Genomic DNA, 27,156 nt, shown 5'->3' with positions numbered 1-27,156 from the left:
TGTCCCTGTCCCTATGCCAGGCGTCCCCTGTAATCTCTCCCTCCAGCTCTGCCTGCCACGCTCCTCTTCTTGGCCTTTCCTCTGATCCATTCCCTCTCCTCTCTTTGCTGCTCTTCTTCCCAGCTTCCTCACCCCCACAGCCCCTGCCGGCTACAGAGGCTGCCCCTTATTTCAAAGCGCACCGTGCATGCTCCACTTGTTGGCCACGAGATGCTCCATCACCTCTGGACCCCTCCGCTCTGGGGGATCTGCCCAGCCTGGCCTTGGCTTGGCTACCCTGGGCTCTGCCCACACCAGGTGGTTCCTTTCATGCATTTCCAGCTCACAGCTGTCCGGGCAGTCGGGACGCCAGAAAATGATTGGCTGGACATCCAGCAATATGTCACTGAACAAAGGAGGGCAAATGTTGCAAAGAGGTCCACAGAAGAAGGGACTGGAGAGTTGGCACAGGTGCAGCCCGGGACAGAGTCATGCCCCCAAACATCCACCCCATGCCCGGCTGGGACAGCTGCCAGATAAAAGAGAAGGATGTTCAGATAAATTTGAATTTCAGATCACTGAAAAAGGTATAAACACGTCTTGGTAATTCCTTGTTTATCTGGGATTCAGATTTAACAGGGCACCTTATATTTTTTATATACAGAATCTGGCAGCCTCATCCCAACAAATGAACAGGGTTTGGAAAACGCTCTGCTAAACCTGAACTGGCCTCTTGCTGTACATTTTCTCAGAGCAATTCACGCTCACTATTGCAAACGCCCAAGTGGTATTTGCGCGGTGCTTCCCAACTTTGCTCACGAGCAGATACTTCTTTTGGAGCACCTGGCGGAGAAATCCCAGCGGAGGAAGTGCCACCCGGGAGAAGACGACACAAACGAAGTCCAAGCCTCCTGAGTTCAGGAACTGGTCTGATTCACCTTAGCTCTCCCTTGGACTTGTCACACTTTCTCTTGCAATAAGCACCTCTAGAACTGAAGGCACCTTCTGGAAGCACATCTATTTGTGGTTCTAAACTGTCCCGTCTCTCCTGCACCCTACGCTACCCAGGCCCTACTTGGAGCTGGTGTCTTGCAAGACAGGCCCTTTTAAAGCCTCACGGCTCCTTCTACCAAATGATTCCTCTCTCACCTGAAAAACATTCCTGCCTCCTCCCTGCTTCCTTCTATAAAACCAACTCCCTCTCTACTTCTTCCGGGGCCTGGCACTGTCAACCCACCCCATCACAGCACAGGGGGGCCAGAAGGACCCAAGGACCCAGGGGAACAGCTGCCTTCACATGAGCCTCACAGGAAGGGAAGGAGCCTCACCCATCCCATCGTTTCCAAAGCAAGGCTCACAATCGCCAGCCTCCTGTCTCTCCCGGGCCTTCCGAGGACCTTCAGATGTCACTAGTTCCTTCAAATCATGCAACATGCAACCATCTGCTCACTTTTTGACCCAGAAGAAAAGCTCCCTGTCTGCTAAACACCCTTTCCTCTTCAGAACTGACATTCCCTAATTAAATCATCATGGACTAGGAAACCTGATCTTGCTGAAGAGTTTTTAGGCCTTGGCACTGCGCTCTGTCGGGATGGTGGGTTCTCTGGGCCAGAGGCCTACGCTTTTCATGACAGGGTGTTAGGCAGCATTGCTGGCTTCCACCCACCAGATGCCATTGGCACCTCAACCCCAGCTGTGACAACCGAAAATGTTTTAGGGGTGCCTGGGTGGCTCAGTCAGTTAAGCATCTGCCTTTGGCTCAGGTCATGATCCCGGGGGTCCTGGGATTGAGCCCCACATTGGGCTCCCTGCTCAGCGGGAAGTCTGCTTCTTCTCTTCCCCCTCCCCAGCACTCGTGCATGCTCTCTCCAAATAAAAAAATAAAATCTCAAAAAAAAAAAAAAATGCTTCTAAAAATTGCCAAATGTCCCGAGAGGCCTCATCATCCCTGGCTGAGGACCACTGTCTTACTGTGTGGTAGTTAAGAAGGTTATTCTATAGGGCTTATTACAGGGCTGGGAGGGCCCTTCAAAGCACTCTTCAGAGGAACCCTGGATACGGACCCGAGAAAAGGTCACTGCCACATAGAGGCCCTGAATTTCCAAAGCAAGTGTGGTCCGACTGGGTTCGCAGCCCCACCCACTGGGGTTCTAAATTCCACACACCACATCTGCATGAAGACAATCTGTTCATTCATTCACTCCATGAATAAGCTGGGTGCCTCCCGTGTATCAGCCACTGTGGGGGTGCAGTGGACATAGAGGTGAGGAAAGACGAGACCCCAGATAGATCCATCTACCCCATCAGTGCAGACCTAGGCAATGCTTGTCCTGGCTCCAGGTTTGGGCTCAGTCTGATGACACAATGAGCATCCCTGGTTCAGCCAATGCAGGTTTGCTTGGCAGAAAGGGGGGATTTCCAGGGACATCAGTCAGCAGAGGACACCATGACCAAGTGCCACAGATGCGGTGGGGGAAATAGCAGACATTTATTGTCTCATAGTCTGGATGCTGAAGTCCAAGGTCAAGGTGTCAACAGATTTGCTTTCTCCTGAGGCCTTTCGTTGGCTTGCGGATGGCCGTCTCCTCTGTGTCCCCACATGGCCTTTCCTCTGTGTGGGCTCATCCCTGGGGCCCTTTCCTCTTCTTACAGGGACACTAGTTCTAATGGATCAGGGCCCCACCCTTCCAACCTCATTTACCCTTAAACATCTCTGTAAAGGTCCTACCTTCAATACAATCACACTGGGGCTTAGGGCTTCAACAACTGAACTTGGGAGAACACAATGTCCTCTGCAACACCAGTGGAGGGCAGTAAAACCCCCAAACTAAGGTTAAAAACAAAAGTGTTTGGAAAGGAGGGAATTCCAAGCAAAGACAGAAAGGCACTGAGGGGTGTCTCTACCCCGTGGACATCACCTTACCATCTCCCAAGGCCACATTCCCTAGCCCTGTGGGGCTGCTTCTCCCTGGAGTACTTAATGCCAGCTTTGCTGGTGCTTCTCTCTCTCCCACTCACCACTACCCACCCCCCAACTTTGGGCAGAGATCCATGGGCCCAGAGGACCAAACGTGTCAACGCGTGGCACCCCAGTGCTCCCAGACTCTCACCTTCAACCAGCAGATCAATGTGAATGGCTCTCATAGACAGGGGACATAACTTCACATCCTCTAAGTACATGAGTAATAATCTATTACGATTAATGTTTATTCTGGAAAAGGTCTCCATTTTAAGTAGGCTAATGAGATCCAAATGGAGCATTATTGGTCTTTAGGTGGCATTTTACTGGTAGCTGTGGGCTCAGAGCAAATCCATGATGAATGCAGCACTTCCCAAACTTGCCTATCCTGAGACACATCCCCAGGGAGTATGGCACAGCTGGGGTGAGGGCTCCGAACCCCCATTTCTCACGGGTGCTACAGGCCGCCCATGAGCAGGGAAGTCTGGGGGCTGGGCTGGCTCACCGCACCTGCTCCCTATCAGGACCTGAAAACCTCCAGGGGCAACAGTTTAATATCTGGCCACAGAAATGGTTTGGAGGAGGAGCCTGGATTGGCTTGGATTGACCTTTGAGGTGAGCTCTGATTGCCTGCAGGGATTTTGCCTGGAGATAGGGGGCATGAGGAGGGTGGAAGTGGCAGCAGGGGCGGTCCCTGTGTGCCCACCCTCCCATATTGTCACCAAGCCCAGAATGGGCCAACAAGAGAGGCAGGAGGCCCATGAGAAGCCAGCTGCTCCTCCGGACCAGGAGGGCCTTCAGATTCTCACAGACACCCTGCTGGGCCCTGAGGACCACTAGGTCCAACCCACTGGGTCTGTGCCCGCTGCCTCCTGGACGCCTGCCCTGATCTCACACGTCTATCTTCTCAAACCTTCCTTCAAATGCCAAAATCTGAAGATGGAGCAGCACGGCCCGAGGCATTGTGGGGAGTGACAAGTATTAACCAGGGTGTCTTTGCTTAGAGATGGAAGTTCTCTATGCAAACCAGCTCATTCCTACCAGAGCCCACCGTGTGAGCAGCCAAATGAAGCCGCCCCAGTTAGGATGGGAGAACATAAAAGGGACCTCGCAAAGAGTGCAAGGAGCAAAGAGTGACATCTCCCCAGGGGCACCAGGAGCACCGTGGGGGCTGGAGCGTGCAGTCCCGCTGCAGGGCAGCGTGCAAAGCCTTGGGCTGGGTGCCGGCTCTGCCTGGGGCACACTGAATGTCCCTTCTCCCCTGCCCCGGGGACTGCTGTCTCCTGCATCCTCCGGGCCAGAGCTCGGCGGCTTCCTCCCCCGACCCCACGTCCTGCCCTGGCTCTCCCCACACAGGGCTGCCCGCCGGGCGGGCCACTGTCCACCCCTGGCCAGGCCCCAGGGAAGCACCGGGCTGTCTTCCTGTTGACAAACTCCGTGCTTCTCACTCCTGGGAGGTGGGGAGAGGCACCGGCAGGGGTGACTCTGACAGTGGCCACTCTGCTCTTTCAGCCTGTGTTCCCAGACTTCCCCCCACCTCCCACCTCCCCTCCATGTCACAGGGGGCATGAAACCAGCAGTTCTGGAAGCGCTTTCTCTACGAGCTAAAGAAGATAGCATCGCGACGGATCACTAGGACACCACACGCCCCAGTGCGGACTCCAGCCGAGTCAGGGCTCACGGGCCCCAGGTGACACAGACCCTGGCTCTGCCGCTGCTCAGCTGGGTGACCCTGGCCAAAGCTCCGTAACCTCACTGTGCCTCACTGTCACCGTCCCCAAAACCACCTCGCAGGGGTGGCATAAATCAGAGGTCATCCTTCTAACAGTACCTGCTGCAAGGAAAACATGCACAAATGTGACCTGTTGTTCTAGCTGTAGCAGGACAACAGTCCCAGGGCCCAGCTCATCCTCTGTCCTGGGAGGAAAGGAGCTACTCACCTGGGTATGTTGGGCCCATGAGCATCGTGAAATCCTTGTGCACCTCACGGGGCCATCAGGGGCCACTGAGCGGGGCTCAGAGAGCAGTCAGTTCCCCCAGGAAAGTCATTAAGGGAAATCAGTACTCGCTCGGAGGCTCGGAGCCCCTCCAGATTCTTGGTGTGCCCACCCTCCTCCTGCAGGTGGACACCTCTGAGCCTCAGCTGAAAACCAGGCATTCTCGTGAGGACAAAAAGTGAGAACCACTTAAGCTCCCAACACAGGGCACAGCCGTACCAGGACACGGCAACCCTTGTGCATGTGAAAGTGACACCCACTCCCTGTACCCCTGCCCCAGGGAAGGTTGGGAAGGCCCTCACCTGGCTGGGCTCCCGGATGCCTTCCTATCTCTCTGTAGGGGCACCCCTGCCCTGCAGACTCAGGGGAGAGGAAGGTAAGTAATAATGTGTATGGAGACATGGTCCCCTGGGGGACAGAAGCCACTGGGTGTGCTGAGCTCCTTTCTGAGTCCCCCTAAAGACACTGGCCACGAACAACCATGTGGAACACAATCAGTGCCTCAGCAAAGGCCACCCTTCCCCTGCGGCAGAGAGGAAAGGTCTAGAGCACGCAGGGCAGTGTCTCCAGTCACCTCCAAGGCCCCAAGACGGGCCTTCCTGGGCAGTCTCCCAGCGAAGGGAAGAAAATAGGCTTCACCACAGGGGAAGCAATGTCCCCGGAGGGAGGGCAACCATCGAAGGAGCCCACCTCTGGTATCACAAAACCAGGCTCAGCTCACTGACCATCCGCTTGCTGCCCACCTCACAACTGCTTGTCCATCCTCTGCCTTGGGGTACCTTAATGCACCAGCTCGCTTCACCTGCAGAGAGCAGCCTGGTTTCCCAATGGAAAGGAGTCAAGAGTTCTGGGTTCTGATCCCAGCACCCCTCATGGAGGGCGAGGTCTGGAATCTCCACCTCCCACTGGGGGAGCAGGTAATGTTACACAGGGATGTGAGCACAGGGGGATGATTCTGGGCTGAGCTGGTTATGAAACTCAAAGAGAACCCAGCACAGGCCTGGCACGCAGTGGACACTTAAATGGGAGCTATTGCTTATTTCTACGTATGCCCCACACTGGCCACCATACGGCAGCGACACACTGTGATCTCAGAACCAGGGAAGGCCAGAAAGGGAAGGAGGACCCTGGGGGGCTGGCAGGCTGCCCTCTTCATTTTACGGGTAAGAGAAAACCGGGCTCAGACAAGCTGCATCCTGGCCCAGTCCAGCCTAGATGAAGGGCATCCCCCCATCCTCCTGTCCCCAGGGCCACATACATGCTGGCAGGACCCAAAGTGAGGCCACTGCCTGATTGCTTCCCACCATGTGGGTTTCTAGGAGAGCAAATCAGGTCTTTATTCACAGCCAAGGGTCTAATCTATCATTTCATGTGGCTCTTCTGGCACCTTTAGCAATATTCCAGGCACTTTGCAGAGGAAAGCCAAACAATAGGTATCTCCCTCGGTGCCCTTTCTTTCCTGCGGTTCTCCGAAGGAACCTTTCTCCCCCTCTAGCCACCTCTGAAAGCAGGTACACCCGCCTACTCACGCCTCTGCTGTGCCCCACGCTGTCTGCAGAATGGACCAGCAGACTTTTCTAACAAGTGCAGCAAATCAAACAGATCTTTGTACAGCCCAATCCAGGGGGGCTCTAAGCAGTCACGATCCCAACCGTAAGAGTCCTCATTATGTAAGCAGTTTATATTTAGCTTCATTGGAGTTTTCCAAGAAAGAGAAGCAGAAAATCCCTGTTCAAAGACTCCAACTGATGTCGTGAAAAGTTCTGTGGGGCTGTGGCTCGGGGCAATTACCAGCTCCAACCCCTTCCGGGTGGCGGTTGTCTCTCAATCCCCTGTGATGCTCATTCTTTCCGAAGCTGCCGTCCTAAGAAAGAGGCCGGTGCTGTGCGTGTTTGTTTTTAAGAATGGAGATTGTTCTTTGCTTTGTTGAAAAGCAAGTCAGGCAGAAGGAACGACAGGCCACAGGAAAGAACAGAAGCACCAAATCATCCCCAGATGCTCCCAGGATGAGTGGCTGGAAATTCTAGAAGGCACGCATCAGCTCACATCCTTCCCTGTGCATGCACTTCCGTGGAGCAGGTGGATGGACCCTACACTGTAATACACCATCATCTTCTTCTCAATTCTTTCCTAAAGTATCCCACCCATGTGTGGGCATGAACTTGTACCCACAAGAAAGGATAGTTTACTTCCAATCACATGTTTGATCTAGGGCTTACAATCTAAGGGTGATTTTTTTTTTTTGCAGTATTACAGGAAATGAATTTTTAGATGTTTCATAATATGGAAGAAAAAATGGGAACGCTAAAAAGCTCTCAGCAGTCCTTCTGGCTCCTTCTCTACTTTAAAACCAGATAAATTGCAATAATTCCCCTCTCAGGGCCCAGCCCCCAGGCTAGCCATGCAGAATCAGATCCTACTAGCTGATGAGCTGTCAGAGACGGGAGAGTATGAAAATCGTATTTGTCAGACACCAGCGAAGACATCTACCCTCCCCAAAACTGGTCCTAACCCTTTTCCCCAGGACTGGGGAGCAAATCTGCTTAGGAATCGGCCCCAGAGTGTCTACCCTTTCTAAAATAATGGCCTGTTTGAACCCAGGACAGGTGGAAAGAATTCTACCCATTTTTTTGTAAAACCAATATCAAGGTCAAAATGTCATTTGACTTTACAGTTCCCCTGGCTTCTGGCCAGGGTAAGAGGATGAATGGAGGCCCAGCCATCAGCTTGCTCCTTCTCCTCCCTCACCTGGGGTGGCCTTGAGCACAGGTGTGTGGACACCCCACCTGTGGGTCTCGGCCCCATCCTTGGTTCCTCCAAGATACAAACATGAGTAAAGTCAACCTGGGAAGATGGGCCATGGGAAGGGGACCAGATATGCCCAGGAAGTGGCTGCCCCTAGGAATCCAGAGTGTGGTCTAGGAGATTGGCCCTGCAGCCTCACCACGTAGAGAGGACTGTGGCTGGAGGAAAGTCAGAGTGGGGCCCTCTAAAATACACAACCCAATGCAGGAAGGTAGTGCAGGTCTAAGGACAGTACTACCCAGCCCCCTAATCAGCTGCTGGGCCATTTCTGGGACCACCTGGCCCCTGACCAGCCTGTAGAATCACTTCTGGGACCACCTGACCCCTGACCAGCCTGCAGGACCATTTCTGGCAGTCCCCATTCTCCTTCCAGCTCTCATATTAAACTTCCATGCTGGAGGTAGTCCCACTCCTGCTGGTGTAACTGGAGGATGCACACACAAAACACGAGCCAGGTGAGTAGGCTGAGACTGGGGACCGAGATCTATCCCATCCCCTCCTACCTCCAGCAATCATACTTGAAAGGTAGGGAAAGGTCTGTGTTTTAAGTCACACTAGGGAGACAGGATGCTGGAAAGTGATAGGAAATCAGGGGACTTGTGGTTAATGAGGGATAAATGAACCATCCTGCATGGGTTTGGGTATCTCTGGCTTTCTCTTCTTTCCCATTTACTACATACCTCCATTCCCCAGCCCCTGGAGGCTATGGTCTTTACGCAAATGCAGATTCATGTGGGCTGTCTAGAACTAGTGTTCTTATGGGAATCAAGGGCCAAATATTAGAACCTAAGATAGGATTCCACACAGAAACCTCCCAGACCCACTTGTCCCCTCAAACCCAATTCTGGATGCCAAGTGAAAGGTACCAGGACTAAATGAGTGGTTTCCCCACAGGCCAGCCCTAAACATCATCAAAGCAAACAGAATAATCCACTGTATCTGTTCACTCAGATACAGTGAGCAGAGCCTGGAGCAGAAAGACGCCAGTGGCTGGGGAGTGTCTAAGGAGCTCCAGTGGGTACCCCCCAACCAGCTGCCCCAGCCCAGGGCTGCTCCCAAGCTTCCCCGGGGGAGCACCTGACCTTGGTTACCTGGTTCTTCCAGGGGAGGCTGTGCGCTGATCTCAGGCTCTAGAGTGACTTCGGGGGGTGGCGGGGGTGGGGCTGGTGGAGCTTTGACAGGAGTCGTGGACTCGGGAGTCTCAAATGCTTCTTCAGAGTCAGAACTCCTGATGGAGAGAGAAGGAGAAAAGCACAGGATTAGGCAGGGGCCAGGGCTGAGTCTGCTCCGAGGGGCCGGGGGCCAGCACTGCTGAGGCTGTGTGGCCCTCTGACCCCTACCCGGGACAGCGAGATCCAGGCTTGTTGCCCAATTTAACTGTTCAAGGAAAGATGTGAGGAAAGTCATTTCCCAGCATGATTCCCAAGAGGGAATCTCATTATCACCAGCTTTGTTCCCAAATGATGTATGCTTTGAACTAAGCCCCGTGAGAAATACATATTTCTGGCCTCAGTGACAAATACAAACACAAGGGAACCTTTGATCAACTCTGGCACCAATTCAGTCAAACTGATATTCCCAGAACACATTACGATGCCATGGTTCCAACACATCATAGGGTCCATACTCCATGAAACCAAATTTCATATGGTCTCTCCGCCCATCATTCTCTCCCCTGCCCTTCCTTCCCAGAGCTTCTCATAACTTATTCTAGATTTATTCACTTCCTCATTGTGTTATCTTTCTCATCTACTGAGCTCCAAGGCCATGAGGGCAGCAAGCCTTATTTATCACAGCATCTCTGAGCCTAAGCCAGGAGGCAATGAATAAATATCTGTTGAATGAATGAATGAACGAACGAGCGAACAAAAAAGTAAGCTGACAAGCCAGCTCGCTGGAGGATGTACCAGACCAAGACATTAAACCCAGCCTGCTGACCTCACTGAGAACGATAATAACCGCTGCTGCTCTGCTGGAAGGTCTGCTCTCAAGGAAGATTCTTCATCCAGGGAACGGGACCAAACTTCCACCCCAAGGACATCCGACTCAGAAATAAGAGGGAGGCTGCTCAATAAACTAAAGCCTTGTCCTGGACTCTAGAAAACCCAGAGCAGATAGCCCTTCTCCATCATCCTGCTTCTCCCAGGGGCTCAATTTTGAGCCAAAAAGAATGAGACCTCTGGAGCCAAGCATGTGTCCTCAGGCTGCAGGGGCAGCTCCTCCCTTGCCCAAGATGCCCTGGACCAACCTCACTCTGAGGATGCCAGAGTACGAGCGGCGGCAGCAGCATCCCCTGGGCTGATTCCCACCTCGAGATATCGTAGAGAGACTAAAATGCCATTTATTCATTTGCAACAGGGAAGGTAATCATCAAGAGGGTGGATACTCAGGACTGCTGCTGGCAAAAGTGACCCAGCTGACAAATCTGGGTGAAGACACACAATCAGAGGGTGACGAACCAGGTGAGTCTAGAGCATGAAATGCTCACGTTGCTGAGCTCATGCTGCTGAGGGTCAACGGACTAGTGACCTCCACGCAGGACAGCATCTTCTAAAGACTATCTGCCAGCAGGCGGAGAGAACCAGGAACCAAGCCAATCTCCTCCACCGTCAGCCAGCACAGGAAAAAGGAGCCATCCGGCGAGTTTTCCTTCAGAAAAATCTACACATTGACGTTTTTTACAACTTGTCAGTGACTCATTTTATCAGCGCCAAAGACCCCACCCCCAAGAACCCTGGCTCCTCCAACCAGCCGCAAGGCCCTCCAGGGACCCAAAGAGACAGAACAGAAACCTCAGAGCTGCTTTTGACGAGATCCAATGAGCTGAAGCTTGCACGCTATCAAGTTTCACGCGTAAAGACTGAACCCACACAAACAGGATGGGGGCCAGCTGACTTTTTACAAACACACATTAATATCAAAGGCCTTAGCTTTTGTCTGGGGGATGTGAGGATACACACGTGGACGACAGCAGATCAAGGTAGCGGAGTTTTGCAGGGCCTGTTCGCCAGCATGAAAAACACAAGGACGTCACGCACTGGAGAATCAAAGAGGAATAAGAGATCGGGTCCCCCTGGCGGGCCCTGGATGTCACCCTGCCCCCCGTCGCTGCACGCATCAGGACAAGGCGCACGGAGCCAACTTGCCTCTTTCCAGAGCTTCCTTGGAGGGCCATCAGGCTGGAGTCTCCACTGCTGGTCACCGCAGTCCACATCCACTGGGCCCATTCCACCAAGGGCCACATCCGCCAGGTCGCAAAAGCCATCTCTGCCGAAGGACAGCCTCTGTCCCGTGAGGTCCCACCCCTGATCCCCTTGCCGTACCCCTGGGATCTAAATGTGTCCAAGATGTCAGGAGGAAGTTAGCCACACTGCCGGCCACGGACGCGGAGAGCTGCTCCAGCGTGCGGTGGAGGCACGGAGTGAACGGCTGCGCTCTTCCCGGGGCTTCTGCAACCCTGGGCCCTGGCGACGTGCGGCTTTAGAGCACAAAGGACCCCTGCTCTTTCCCAACAGCACAAGCAAGCGACAGGGAGGGCCGGATGCTCTCGGGTCCGAGCTGCTGAATTCCAATGAGGTCCCCCCTGCTGCAGCTGCCCGGCCGGTGCACCTGCTCAGAAGGAGCCACATTCACCGCTGCCCGCGCGGGCGGGAGAGGGCACACCAAGCCCCTTTGTGGTCCCTTGCCTGTTTACCACGAACCACTTCTGCATCAAAACACCACGGGCGACCGTGGACCACAGGAATGGCATTTACTTCCGGTGCTGCCCGCGTGGTGTTCACATTTCCGCTCCCTCTCCCAGGAGCAGAGAGCAAGTTAATTAGAGGAGGCGGATGGCAGCTTTTTTAATTAGCTCTTTTCCCCCTGTTCAGTTTCCCAGAGGGCTCAGAAACATTTCCAAGAGCAGGGATTTCTGCAGTCCACCCACAAAGAGCCTGTACATAAAAATAAAGCAGCACTTTGGAGTCCCAATGCATAAAAGCAGCTCCCCTCGGCTGTTTGATGTTTTTTTTCCCTACTAGAAAAAAATAAGTACAATAAATTATTCTGTTAAGGCTCCATGCACTTTCAAAATGAAAGAAAGGGAAATTAATTTGCCGCAAAGATGCATCAGAAAGAATGTGCCACTCCAGTCCGCTAAAACGTCTCTAAATTAGAGGAAAATGCATTTACCAGGATATGCATACACGATATTCTCTATACAAGGTAATATGGAAATACACGCAAATAAAATAAGATGTATGTCTTTCCATAAAAGATAGCTCTTAATGACCAGTCATAAAATATGAGGACTTTAATTCCTAGCATGAAAAGCTTTATCATAGTTATATGCTGAGCTGTTCCGTTCTGTGTCAGGCACTGGGCTAGGCCCATTTGTACCTTTCTCCGTAGTCTCCAAAAACAGCCTGCCTGCTGGAGAACAGGCCCATTTTCCAGATGGCATAACAATGGCTTAGGGAAGCAAATTACTTTGCCCTTGGCCATCTAGTTAGCAAGCACTGGAAGTTGGGTTCAAATCCAGAACTGTCTGCCTCTAAAATCTGCCCTCTTTTTACTGTATCAGTGGTTTCCAAACATTTTTGACAGTAGAACTCTTCTTCCAAATGAATCCTATGCACTGAGAAAAAAGCAGGATTTCATTTATTTTATAAGCTCAATTTAGAAGATATTCTTATGACAAAGTCCATCATTGGGAACAATAAAGCTATCTTGACAAACTTGATAACTTGACACCAGGGGTTTGGATGCCAGCGGCAGCCTGGGATCTGCTAACTGCTCCCCAGGTTGCACATTACCAGGCAGAGTCCTGATGCAGACTGATGAGTGACTGCAAACAGCACCTGTTTCTTAATAGTTTGTCCTGTGATCACGGATATTCTTTAATAAGGCAGACAGGGCCAAACAGCTACCTGACAGTACAAAACCAAATTAATCCATCGGCACAAGGCAATATGCTGGTGGTATCCAAGGCGACACAGTATGGAGGATCCAGAATGGAAGGAAAGATAGAAACACGTAACCCCAAGGGTGCCTGGGTAGCTCAGTGGTTGAGCATCTGCTTTTGGCTCAGCGCATGATCCCCAGGTCCTGGGATCGAGTCCTGCATAGGGCTCCTTGTAGGGAGCCTGCCTCTTCCTCTGCTTATATCTCTGCCTCTCTCTCTGTGTCTCTCATGAATAAATAAAATCTTAAAAAAAAAAAAAAAAGAGAGAGAGAGGAAGAAACATGTAACCCAATGCCAAGTACAGAGAGACTGTGTTAGCCACGGAAACCAAACCTGCCAAGCTCCCCAGGTGTGTGTCAACAAAGTTTTAAAGTATTGTTTCAAATATTTCCTCGGATTTCAGAGAATATATAGTTCTGAGGTCCCACTGAGCAGAGTCTGAAAACCTCTGCTTCACACAATGAAGAAATCAGTCCCTCCACAGATGACACACTGTGTTAAAATACAGCACTTCGTGGAAACTGTCCCCAAAGCAAGACAGCTGGCAAAATGTAGGACCCTAGGGCTGTTGCGCTATCTTTCTGGTTTACTTTCAATAGTTTCATGTTTTACTTCTATGAACTGTAACAACAAAATAGTATAAGATCAGCACCCACACAAATACATCAATGTAAGTTAGCACAACACATGATAAAGTTAGCATAATATGATATAATCACACACATATACGTATATACACAAAAGCATGTGTGAATGTGTATGTGTATAAATAAAACATAGGTATCTCCCTTTTTTTAAGCTTATTTATTTATAATCTCTACACCCAAAGTGGGGTTCAAACTCCAGACCCCAAGATCAAGAGTCACATGCTCTACTGACTGAGTCAGCCAGGGGCCCCAAAACATGGATATCTCTCACTAAAGAGGTGCTATAAATGTTGTTTTTCGGCTTCTCACTAAGCAGTTACATTTTGCTCAAGTCTTACAGGAGGTAATTCAAGGGCTTGGGAAAGTAAATCTCAAATACCACAGAATGAATCTTTCAACTCTGAAGATGGGAGAAAAATTCCCATTCCAACTTGCTTATCATGTCCTTTTTTTTTTTTTTTAAGATTTTAGTTTTATTTATTCATGAGACAGAGAGAGAGAGGCAGAGACACAGGCAGAGGGAGAAGCAGGCTCCATGCAGGGAGCCCAATGTGGGACTCCATCCCATGACCCCAGATCACACCCTGAGCCAAAGGCAGATGCTCAGTCACTGACCCACCCAGGCATCTCTTATCACATCCTTCTAAACAAGCAAGGGAACTGAGGCCAGGGGAGCTGCGGTGACTTCCCAAGGTAACCAGCTCGTTTTGGCAGAGCCTTGGCTGGACCTTCAATAGAACCGGCCTGTTTTCATTACACACTGTGTCCAAGTATGAGCCTCCCCCATCCTAACTGCAGTGCCCTGGCACCTAACTGCATTTCCCTGCCAGGAAATCTAAAGTTACCTCTACTGAAGTGCTATCTCGTTATCAAGAAATAGTTCATTCTTCTTTCTTTCAAAGATTTTATCTATTTATTTATTTTAGAGGCAGGGGGAAAGAGAGAGAGCAGGAGCTGGGGGAGGGGAGGATGGAGAGGGAGAGAAAGAACTCCTTGCTGAGCGTGGAGGCCCATGTGGGGCCTGATCCCATGGTCCCCAGATCATGATCTGAGCAGAAACCAAGAGTCGGACACTCAACTAACTGAGCCACCAAGATGCCCCAAGAAGTTATCTACCTAGAAAGTTATCTATTTCTATGGCAAATTCTCAGAATTCTAGTGAAAGTGAGCCTGGGGATAGAGATCTTGGAACCACCCCCCAAGAGTGAAAGGCCACAGTGCAGGCACTCTAGAGGCAGGGGGGCTTCCCATGACATAAGCCCCACCCTCTCAGGTCCCCCTGGAGGGCCCACCTGAGCAAGAGGTAAGTGGCCCTCAGGCCTCCTTCCCTTTGAAACCAAACCCAGAGAGAGGCGACAGTGCTGACCCAAAGCTCTATGCCTTGGCTCACACCCTCCAGGCTGAAAGACACCTGCCATTCCTGAAGAGAGAGAGACCCTCCAGAAACAACACAGAGCTCTTGGCAGATCAGACCATCTCCCTCATCTCTGCATCTAAGAGTTTGATGGATTTGTGCAAGAAAGGGTATTTTTGAAATTGTCCTGCACTAAATTCTATCAAAATGCACCACATTGGACAGCCTTGTCAAGAAATGCGACAGTCCCTGTCGCAACACATGTGCATACTCTCGCACGCACACCCACACACACTTCCCTCCTCCCTAAAGCAGCTTGACCAGACTGGTCATTTTGGGGGAGGGGGGTTGGCCGAAAAGACTCTTTCACTTCAATGTGCCCATCAGGCAGAGAGGAAAGGAACCTGCTCTGCAATATCGCTCTTCAACATTTAGGTCAAGGGAGAATGTCATTGCAACAGGACCAAATGCTAAGACATTTCTTGGATTGTCAGGTGACCAAGGAGGCCATGGTCAGATGCCGTCTTCCATGAACACAGAGCTAGTTCTGGCAAGCCAGGTTGCTAGAGTTTTCCAGGCTGATGCTCCAGGAAAGAACCAAAGCAGATGACAGCACACTTCTCCCAAGATTTCCGGCACCTAGCATCTGTCGGGTTGCTATAGCAGGTCCCATTTTCAGATTCAAGTAGCTAGCAGTTGGGGGCCACTTGGAGATACCATCGGGGGTCCAGGGGCACCAGCAGTCGACACACTGGCCGTTTCTAGGCTAGGTGGCATCCCAGGGAGGGAAGCGGCCTGGTGAAGGCTAAGAGCACACACAAATAAGCAACCCACTCAGATCCAATGGAAGATGGGAGACAGAATTTTCCCCAAGGCAATGAGCAACTGCCATAGAATTCCTTCCAAGGACGTCACTCACTGTAACTGGGTGAACTCAAGCAAGTCCCCTGACTGCCTGGGCCCTTGGATTACTTGTCCAATAAAGGGAAAAATAACTGTAAGGATAATCCCTTCCCCTGATTACTGCTGCTCTGATTCTGCCCGTGGCCTCCAGCCACTAGGAAGCTGGGGGAATGTGATCTGCTAGCAAGCTAAGTCTCCTATTTTATTTAGTCACAGCTACAGATTTGGGCATGAAGGAGAATCTAGAGCCTACACACTACGTGGGACGGCTGTCCTGCCAGGCCGCCTGTGAACAGAAGTACGTCCTGCAGGACACCGGGCCTCTCAGGGTGATCTTCATCCTTCCCTTGAGGTGCACACAGCCCACAAACCCCAGCGGCGGGGAGGGGGAGGAGTATTTCCAGAATGGAGGAGGCTCGGTGTGGTGTCGTGCATGTCTGGGTGCACACACACATGTGCCCAACGCAACATCCCTACACACACTTCGTTCTGCAACCACCTAATTTGCAACAACACCAGGCACTTAGCGGAAGAGACGCTCCAGTGGCTGAGTGCTTTAGGGCAAGCAGGGTAGAAAGAAGGCTGAGCCAGTAGCCCCGCGCTCCTGATGCCACCTGTTTGCAACTGGATCCTGGAGAAATGCCAGAATGCCAATCAAGTCTCAGGACTTGACAAAGAAAGGGACTCGACTGCCTCTTAATACCCTTGCCTTCTGCAACGATATCTCTGAAATCTCATCTGTGTCGCTGAACTCCTTGCTTGGGTAACCTAAGCTGGAATCTTTAAAGTCAGATTCTTAAAAATCTAACCAGAAATAAGATATTTATAGACATTAGCAAGAAAAGAAAAGAACACATGGAAATGAGAAAGACAGAAGAAGGAGCTTTCTACAGACTATCGTTAGGAGTCCTTCCCTTTTCTCTAGCGAGAACTCCAGAACACCCTACCTGGTCAGACTGTGAACAAGCAAACCAGCCAGCTAAGACTTCACCGGCGATCAAGGGAACACAAAAACGTCTCTGTTCAACTATGTGTGCTAAAGATTTGGCACTTTCCTTGATGAAAAGCTCTTCTGGTATTGTCTGACAACACACTTATCCTTCTTTTATATACTATTCTGGTAGCTTTGTGCAATGGACTGGATACGTGTGTCCCCAAAATTCATGTTGAAATCTCATTCCCAGTGTGATGGATGTGATTCGAACCTGATCCAGCCCTTGGATAAGGATAAGGATAAGGATAAGGATAAGGATAAGGATAAGGATAAGGATAAGGGTGTCCTTATAAAAGAAATCCCAGGGAACCCCCTTGCCAGGCTCTCACCAGACACCGAATCTGTTGATTGGGGATTCTCCAGCCTTCAGAACTGTGAGGAATAAATGTTTGTTGTTGAAGCTGCCCCACCTATGGCACTTTTGTTTTACCTAGCCTCAACAGACCAAGACAGTTTGGTACCTAGTGTTTCTGAAACCAAAACAAATCAGAAAGGGCAGGGCAGACGGGTGTAGGGACAGCATCTATGAAGCCTGAGGATCTGTGAGACAGAAGGACCATAAAAGACGATGCAAGAACTCAGAAAGAGCGTAATGTCTGGTCACCCACTAGGGCAGGCTTCCCCAGCACCTGGCAAGTGCCAGACCCGCCCCCAGCACCACACACTGTTGACGTGGGCGTAGTAGGTTCACGTGTATAGTCAGCAGAGCTCCAAGTTGAGTAATAAGTAGGAAAAAATAGCAAATTAAGGAATTATATATAGTATGAGCTTATTTGGGATATGATAATTATATACAAACATAAATATACAGAAACATCCACGCACATTTACATAACAGACATATACCTGTGTAGAGACAGGAATATAAGTGCACAGAGGCAACATAAGTGTTGTTTTTGTAATCAGAAAAGATATCTCAGCATGAGTACACACTCGCTTTGCTACAGGGGAGGATGCTGGCCTGAAGAGGACAGGGCCCACCCACGCTGCTGGGGACACCAGGGGCCTTCCCAGATCTGCTCAGCGTGCTCTCCCCAAGCCCAGGTTTCCAGAATGCAAGGAATGGGCCTCGGCTGGGTCTGATTAGCTGGATTTTGTGCAGGGTAGCATGGTGTAAGAGGAGTGGACCAGGGGTTTGGGGCAGGGGCAGCAGCTGGAATATAGCCTTCCTCCCTGCACAGCCCAGGGCAGACACACCTGCCTGGGGCCTGCCCTTTCAGGTGCTCCCACAACCAGCAGAAAGCACTCACCCTGCCTCCTGGGCTCACCATGTACAAGCCACAAATGTCTGCTGTCAGGGTCTTTTCCCAGGCAGGCCCTGGGCACCAGGTTGGGGGTGCCTCCCCCAGGGACTGCTCATCTCAGCCAACCTTACAGCTTGTTCTTCAGCCTCCTCACCTCTCTTCCCACCTGACCCCCACAACAGGCAAGGCATGGGGATACAGGGACATTGTTCCACGACAATCTCAGTAGGATTTGTCACCTGTTCTGGGCCAGGCACCTGGGCGGCCAAGTCAGACACACCAGCAACCTGCTCTCAAGAAGCTCATGAGCATCCTTCTGGGGCCCGAGGTTGAAAATCCAGAGCCAAGGGGACCTGTGACTCATTGAGGGGCTAAAGAGTCCCACGGGGCAGAGCCGAGACAAGAGCATATGTCTTGTGCCCCTTGTCCCAAACCAAGTGGCTTCTTCTGTGACCCCAGGGCTCCTGCAAACGGCAGCTAGAGTCTGCAAACATTTGGGTGCCATCGGATTTCCAAGGCATCCTCAGCTCTGGGGTGATGGATCAAACAATGGGGTTTCCGCATCTGGATTCATGATCCCCATGGGGGCACCTGCCAGGCCAGCCTGGATCCCCTGTCCTCGGCCCTTTTCTCTCATGCTCTGCTGTCCCTCGCCATACCTTAGCCTGTCCCTCATTCAACCACCAAGGGCATGTCCAAGTGGCCCCAGCCCTGCCCTCCTGACTACAACCACTTGAGGTTCCTGGAACCTACCTTGGGTGACAGGGGAGGTTGTGGACACCCAGACCCTTGGGGCCCCCCAACTGCCTTCTTCAGGGGGCTCAGGCCAGCCCCTGAATTCTGCTACCCTCACTGACTCACACCTCAGAGGGCAACAGTCATCACAGGGTCAAGGGCGACGCAAGTGCTAACCAAGCTCAGAGCAGATTCTTTCCACTCAGCAGAACAAGGGTGGTTCCGGCCTTAGCATTCAGGGCTCCCAGGTTCTTTATATCCAAAGCACCCTCACCTAAGTGTCTGTCTGTCTCCATATCTATTTCTGCGTGTCTCTGAGACTCTGAATTGGGCTGGGTTTCTATTTGTCCTAGAGTCTCTCAGTATTTGTCTCCCTCTCCTCTGCTCTCCCTTCCCCCAGTGTGCGTGTGTGTGTGTGTGTGTGTGTGTGCACATGCCCCCCACCCCGTTTCTCCAATCCCCCCACCCCCATCTCTGGTCAAAAGGAGGAAAAGCACATTTGGAAGCTGCCTCCTAATCTGAATCCTGCCCTTTCCATCAACAATAAAAGCTCGTGTGTTTTGACTTTAAAATTCATCACTTAAAATTTCGCCTTTAGAGTAGTCCTTCAAAGATTTGCAAATTTTTTTTTTTTGCAAATTATTATTAATAACAACAAAGGATTTGAGGACTTTCCTGCATCGGACAACATCCCTATACTCGTCTCTTCTTAATGTTTCAGCATGAATTCATTACTGAATCACGTTGAGGTCATTGCATTTAACATAAATATTTGACCTGTGAACAACACAGGGGTTTGGAGCACCAACCATCCCCCCTACCCATGCAGTCAAAATCCAAGTATAACTTTTGACTCTCCAAAAACTTGACTACCAACAATCTACTGTTGACCAAGTACCTTACTGGTAACATAAAGAGTTGATTATCATGTATTTTATATGTTACATGTATTATATACTGTATTCATACAAGAAAGTAAGCTAGAGAAAATATTATGAAAATCATAAAGAAGAGAAAGTATTGAAAAAACACATATAAAAGTGGGGAAGAGAAAATATTACAGAAATCATAAGGAAGAGAAAGTATATTTATAGCCCTGAACTGCAACAGAAAAAAAAAAAAAACCCATATAAAAGTGGAGAAGAAAAAAATATTAAGGAAGAGAAAGTTATTTATAGCACTGAACTGCATCGGAAAAAAACCCATATAAAAGAGGAGAAAATATTAAGGAAATCATAAGGAAGAGAAAGTATATTTATAGCACTGAACTGCATTGGAAAAAAACCACATATAAATGGAACCTCGCAGTGCAAGGGTCAACTGTATACACTTTACAGGCAGATTTCACCCAGTTTGCTAAAACCCCCGAGCAGCCCCCTGTGAGATCCCCCCTGTGAGATCGAAGCAGCTGGGATAACAAATCATAGCATCACATCCTCCTGCTGAGACTGCTGACCTTGAGTGAGCCTTCCCAGACCTGAAGCTTTCCTGATTTAGAGAGTAGGTTCAGTCATTGTTATATTTCATTTATCTGAAAATCAGTAATTCCGCCCCCCCGCCCCCCGGCATTGCCCAGGGGTGATGCTCAGCCAATACCTCCCCCAGCTGGTCTCTGCAGATCAAAGACAAACTCTCCCGGAAAATTCCTTCCCAGCTCTGCTAAATAAATGGCAACGTGTGGTCCACTGTGTGTCTCAATGATGACTTTGCCCCAGAAGCAAAATGTGGCAAACCTGTGCCAGGGATGGGATGGCTAGAACTCTTTAGTAAGAAGCCTGACATTTAGAGAGTTTTAAAAGCTCGTTTTCTAGCAATGTCTGCAAACAGTGCTTTTGTACGAAAAGGGAGCACTTAAATCCTCTGTCCCTTTCCTTCCGATCTCTTGATGTGACCACTGATGTGACCACGAGGAAAAGAATGGCTTGTAAACAGCCTGCCAGTTACAGAGAATAAGTATTGTTCAATGCCTTGAAAACGTGCATTTCTCTTAAGGCACTGCCTACTTCAGGATATTTTCACACCATTCTCTCATACATAATGCAGCCACATCGCTCAGTCTTTGACCCACTTATTAAAAAAATTCTAAACAGGGGGGCGCCTGAGTGGTGCAGTTGGCTAAGTGTCAGACTCCTGATTTCAGCTCAGGTCATGATCTCAGGGCTGTGGGATCGAGGCCTGGAGCCTGCTTGAGATTCTTCTGTCTCCCCTTCTGCCCCTCCTCCCCCAAATAAATAAATAAAATCTTTATAAAAAATTCTCAACCTGGGCACCTGGGTGGCCCAGTTGTTGAGCGTCTGCCTTCAGCTCAGGGCATGACCCCGGGGTCCCAGGATCCAGTCCCACATCGGGCTCCCCACAGGGAGCCTGCCTCTCCCTCTGCCTGTGTCTCTGCCTATGTCTCACACATTTTTTAAAAAATCTTTAAAAAAAAAATTCTGAACTGATGAAGTCTGAATTAAATCATGCTCTTCACATATAATATCTGAATTATCTGATTCTGAGAATTTTATAGAAGGAAACAGCATGGCATTCGTAAAAAATAAAAATAAAAACGAGCATTTATAGATCTGGCTCCAAATTTTGGACAGGTGCCTTAACACACCTTCCCTGGGCCCGTTTCCTCACCTTTGCAGAGGCAGGAACATGGACCACATGAGGCTGCTGAGAAGTGAGTCTATACTTGCACAATCAGGCATTGAGAAGGCGCTGACTGGCTCCAGTCGTTAGTAAGTTCAAAATCCTACAACTAAGATTCCTGTATTCCTCGCCTGAACCTAATCAGAGAAACATAAAGCACAGTCCTATTTTCTTTAAAGCCCCCTGTAGCCAGAGGACAGTTATACCAATGATTCATGGGTTTACAGAGCAATGAGAAGAGAATGTGATTTTCTTGCTCTTCCCACACACCCAATACACTCTCCTACCCTCAGCTCATGCTCTCTCTCTTTCACACACACACACACACACACACACACACACACACACGCTGCTAAAATGGCTGTGGGCGAGGAATTGTAAAATCAAGCAATAAATTTCACTCGAATATTTACTGAATTAATTCACAGCCACTCTGACAAATTGTAATCAGCAAAGTAGAAGGAGTGCTGACTCGGTTCGTTCTGGGCTCTGGGGTGCAGAGAGAGTTTTTCTCTCTCTGGCGTACCCTAAAAGGAAGACAGACACGAAGACGGACATGAAGAAGGAAGGAGGAGCCCGTCCTCGCAGAGCCGGGGAAAGAAGGTTCCAGGCCGAGAAACTGGTGAAGAGCCCAGGGATGGGAAGGAGCTTGCCAGGTGCAAAGGGTGGGCTGAGTGATGGGCCCTGGGGAGGAGGGCCAGGAGCAGAAAGTCTGCCCTGAGAAGCTGGAAGGCCTGCAGAGGGCTTCCCACGGGGGAGGACTCTGTGAAGGCCACCGTGAGTGCTCTGATGACAGCAGCAGGGTGGCAGCGGGGGCAGAGGGAGAGCCCATCACATCAGCGAGGAAACTGAGTCCAGAGTCAGAAGGTGGGGCCGAGCACTAGACTGACTGGCAGCCAAGGTGAGGAGTGGTCGGACTCGAGACCCACGTGGAAGGTGGAGGAAAAAGCTGAGATCCCAAGTGTGCTTTTGAAAAGTGTGGGCTAAAATAAGCATTTACTTTTACTGTCACCATCACTGATACAAGAAAGAAGACTGTTCTTCGTAGGGCGCCTGGGTGGCTCAGTCTTGGTTAAGCACCTGCCTTCAGCTCAGGTCATGATCCCGGGGTCCTGGGATCGAGCCCTCTGTCGGGCTCTATGCTCAGAGGAGAATTTGCTTCTCTCCTCTCCTCCTCCCCCTGCTTGTGCTGTCTCTCTCTCTCCCTCTCTCAAATAAATAAAATCTTTTAAAAAGGAAGAAAGAAAAAAAAGAAAGAAGATAGTTTTTCTTGACCCCAAGAGACCCTGAATCATCTCTTACACCGGTGGATTTAATAACAAAAGTATGGGAGCCATAATCAGTGGTTTGAATATGACAAGGCTGATAAGTAACCTCAGATTTCAATTACACATAACAAAGCTCCAATGAACGATACAATTTCCCACATCAAACGGGCAAACCCTCTCAAGGTTAAGGGTTTTGTGACAATAACCCAATTGAGTTAAAATAGACTCTCAGAGCTGACCTTCCTGCCACTCTACCACTCAATTTGATGATGAAAGGGTCAGAAAAAGGTATGAATCTGACAATGGCCACCTGACTACTTCAATGCCTCGGGCCTTCGAGCCCTGACTTAGAAACAAGCTCCAGCCTCTCTCTTATTTTTAGGACAAGGGCAGCTTTGTGCTTTGTTTTCTCAAATCTCTTGTATCAAAGGCTCAAAGTTTTCCATTATCTCAAGGTTCCTACTATTTTAAAAGTCATGCTTCTGGTTTCAGCTGGAATCTTAATGAAAGTTGAATTAAATAATTAGGGGCTTATCTCCTCTTTATTTGTCACAGGACATGTTGACAGATCAAGCATGAGAAAAAAAGGAAAGAATCGAGGATTTTGCCTCAGTTTTGGCTCACACAACTGGAAGGAGGTGGTACTGGTGAGAGCACGTGCTCTGGTATGAATGGAGACTGACAAATTCTGCCCGAATTTAAGATCGAAAAGCTCTGACTCTTGACATTCCCATATAGCACTTCTTTCAAAAGCCAACAACAGAGGGGGTTCATCTGCTTGGCTCAGGTGGTCGAGATCAACGAAGGACTGAACAGACTGGGCCACTCAAGATCAGACTTGATAGAAATCCATCGACCAAATCATCATTCCAGGGGCACCTGGGTGGCTCAGTTGGTTAGGTGTCTGCCTTCGGCTCAGGTCATGATCCCAGGGTCTTGGGATGGAGTCCCATGTCGGGATCCCTGGTCAGCAGAGAGCCTGCATATGCTTGCTTTCTCTCTCTCTCAAATAAATAATTAAAAAAAATTTTTTAATTCCATCATTCCACAGCCGCTAAGCAAATAAATAGAAAACCTACAACAAAGACACCAGTGATGGAAAATTAGCATTTCCACCGAAGAATGTGCAAAAATACTCGGATACAGAAAAATAACCAGACACTCCCTGGTGCTATTTCAAGACCAAGGCCCCACAAGTCCTCGATTTCCCCTTAGACACCTTTCTCACTCCAGGATGTGGAAGCAATGCTTCAGAGAGAAAGGGAAGGAGGAAGAGGAGGAGAGAGCCAACATCACTCTGAGCAAGGGCCTCCACAGGCACAGACACTTGAGAAGCAGGCCACGGGTTCTCATCTGCGGGGCACCCAGAGGTGAGCTGGCCCCTCCCATCCCTGTGCATCACACGCTTTCCAGCTTAGCTCTTTCCAGGTCCCAGACAAGAAGAAAATGCACCCTGCTTCCTGACACCTGCAGGGGGAACTCAGGGCTTGGGTGCCTCTTGAAGACTCAGATGCTGCTCCTTCATTTCCTCGGAGAACTCCAAGTGCCCAGCCAGGGTCTGGAGCAGGAACCTGGTGCCTGGACAGCCCATCTCCACCCCATCCCCCAAATCCCTTCTTCCTACAGCAGAACAACACCACTGGCTTCCTCACAGCCTCTAGGCCTGGGCCTTAAGCCCTCCCTTTTCCATTGTCCTCCCTGCCTCAAAAACCTCACCTGGGAGCCTCCCCTCCCTCTGTAGCTTCAGAAAGGCCTGGTGCACAGGAGTGGCTTCTTTCCCAGGCAGCTGCCTCTCTCTCTCCCTTCTGGCCTCCTGCTGCCACCTGCTCCACCCAAACGCACATACATTCTGGCTTCCCAGGGTCAGGCCAGCCCTTTTAGCAGCTCTGATCTGCAAGGCTAGCTATGGAGGAGGCCATACATTTTTTTCAGGAAAAAGACAAAAAACAAACAAACAAACAAACAAAAAAGATTTCTGTTTACACGTACAATGAGATGCAAGTAAAATGATGCTGTATATTCCACTTAGTCAGGGTGAGCTGTGGGCACTGGGCACGTGTCCTCCTGTCGCCTGAAGAACAGCCCACAGCCCTGCCAGTTCCAAAGAGCTCCCTGGTGGGCAGCAGCTTAGGCACTAAATCGTTGTCCATATAGGGGCATGAGACTTGGAGGCTCTTTATTAAGGAGGGAGGACCTCAGGGGGGAGTCTCAGGAAAGCCAATTTCCAAACAATCCTAAAGAGGAAGGCAGGCTCTTCAACCTACGGGTAAGGACCCATGTATTAAACAAGAGAGGCTGCCAGTATCTTAAGTGGCAAATCTGGAAACTCCGAATTATAGTCAACTTGTGTGATCACAGAGTAAGATAAACAAAGGTGGGCTCTTTTCTCCGTTTCTCCTTGAACACAAACCCAAACCTGGTCTTATGACTCCATCAAAGGCTGTCCACTGCTGTCCAAACTCCTTAGCGGGACTCCAAGTGCTCCAAGATTGACCCCTGCAATTTTCCTCTGGTTCTGCCTCCTGCTCTCACTCTGTGTACTCAAGCCAAACCCCACACCCTGCCTTCCACCAGCCCTCCAGGGCCTTTCCCACCCTCTGTGCTGGCTCTCACTGTTCCTTCCACCTGGCTGCCTCCCCCCCTCCCCACCCCCACCCCCCCCCACCCCCCCCCGCCCAGCAGATACCTGCTCAGAAAGGTTCAACAGAAGTGTCCCCTCCTCCATGCAGCCCTCCAGTACTTCATCCCCACTGAACGCTGAAGTGTGGGTCCCAGTGTCTACAACACCCATGTGCATCTTTGGATTATACAACACTGGGCTCCCCCAGTGGACCGTGAGCTCCCTGCAGGCCAGGCCCGTGTCTGTGCATCACAGTGGCCTCCAAGGTAGAAAGGGCCCAGCCATCATTCTGCCTCTTTGGCCTTTTCTATCTTACAACCTGATTGCTCCAATTTCATTTAATATTATTTTTTACCAATAACATACTACATCTGGGTATGAGGGAACTACTTCCCAGGGCCCCTGAGATTTAGGCAATTAATGTGTCTCCTGGAAAGCCCATAACCATCACCCCCATACCTCTGGTTCCCTTCCAAACACCATGCCAGGAATGTAAGCCCTGAGTTTCAGAGACACGGTCACATTTGGAGATTGGAGAAAAACAGTATTCAGGAAATGACAAATGTAACATGACACAGTATAGTATAATATAATAGATTTTGAGAATAATTAGGAAATGCATCATGTAAAGCCAGGAGAGCAAACACAAAGGATGAGAAGTGCGTTACTGGAGAAAGCCCATCTGAGCAGGCTGCTTTCTGAGGTTTAGCACCTTCTTTTCCACTTCACAGGCACTAAGGGGGTTTTCTCGAGGAGTGATACTAAAGCATCCTTTGGCACAATGTGTCTGCATTTCCAGGTTTTCTTTACCAGACTTCACTAGGAATTATGCTATATTAAAAAAAAAAAAAAAAACATTGGGGTGCCCAGGTGGCCCAGTCGGTTAAGCACCTGCCTTAGGCTCAAGTCATGATCCCAAGGTCCTGAGATCGAGCCCAACATCAGGCTCCCTGCTCAGCAAGGAATCTGCTTCTCCTTCTCCCTCTGTGATCTCTCTCTCTCAAATAAATAAATAAAATCTTTAGAAAAAAAATTAAAAATATTAAAAACAAAAACCACAAGCAAAGTACTTCACAAACATTTTATTCATCATTTCTTCTCCAGGGTCCCCAACATGAGCATGCATCCTGTTTCCCATCTGCAGAATCTGTCAGCAACAGAGAGAGGGGTGGAGGTTAACCCTACTGCTCAGATGCCATAACTAAGGCTCCAAGGGCACAGAGCAAACTGGCAATGCCACAAGCCCAGGAACCTAGGACAGCTTTGCACTGTCCTCCAGGAAGGAGACAACTCTGCTCTAGTCCACTGAGGCCACATGAAGGGACAGGGCTCAGCCCACTATCCTGTGCATGAGAGCACATGACTGGTGACCACGGGGCCCTAGCTCAACCTCAAGGAGGCCCTGGCGCCTGGGGGCACCCCCAGGACCGTGCAGTCAGGCTGGGTGCTAAGAGCTACACCCCAGGGAGGCGCTGGCTCCAACATGTTCTTCCTCCATCTGTTACTAAAACAACTGGACATGACATATATCTCCACTTCTCAAGTCCTGCTTTCCCTCATCCTCACAGACAACACCTTCCGGCACCACCTTCCACCCAAGCACACCTCGTCCTTTCTTTCCTGAAGTCCTTTCCCATGGACCCCACCTCTATCCGGCATCAGCTGCCATCAGCAACAAAAATCCCAGGAAAACACTGCTGGAAACTTCCAGCCTCGCCTCAGTGCCTTCCTCCTCTTGCTTCTTCCTTACCCCGTGCTTCAGGTCATTTCTCTCAAGCCTTGCCCTGGTCACTAAAGATACTCCCTACAGGTGTCAAAACACCTGAGAGTTGTCCCTGGAACGGGCTTGCCTCCCACAACATCCCAGGAAGGGCAGGAGACATAAGATGAGCTGCTCAAGACCAGTTCCTAGAGCCATGGACTCCAGTGCTCCCTGGCTTCCTCCCCACAGCACTGTGGCTCTAGGTTCCTGCAGACAGTGCCAGAGGCTGCAGGACAAGGCTCCCCCAGCAGCTGAGGGGGGCAGCTCAGAGGGGTCGCCCCAGGCAGCCCAGAGGTAGATACCCTGC

The 27,156-nt window shown here is 50.2% G+C and overlaps 1 protein-coding gene across 1 annotated transcript in view; it reads right to left on the bottom strand.

Moving 5' to 3' along the window:
- Positions 1-27,156, bottom strand: part of TACC2 (transforming acidic coiled-coil containing protein 2) — a 193,248-nt gene that overhangs the window by 42,389 nt on the left and 123,703 nt on the right. The window contains 1 exon segment of the mRNA XM_038578977.1: positions 8,832-8,968. Coding sequence (XP_038434905.1) covers positions 8,832-8,968 — 137 coding nt within the window.

Source organism: Canis lupus, chromosome 28, assembly GCF_011100685.1.
Source record: "Canis lupus familiaris isolate Mischka breed German Shepherd chromosome 28, alternate assembly UU_Cfam_GSD_1.0, whole genome shotgun sequence".
Classification (NCBI taxonomy): domain Eukaryota; kingdom Metazoa; phylum Chordata; class Mammalia; order Carnivora; family Canidae; genus Canis; species Canis lupus.
This window is presented reverse-complemented; position numbering and strand designations above follow the sequence as displayed.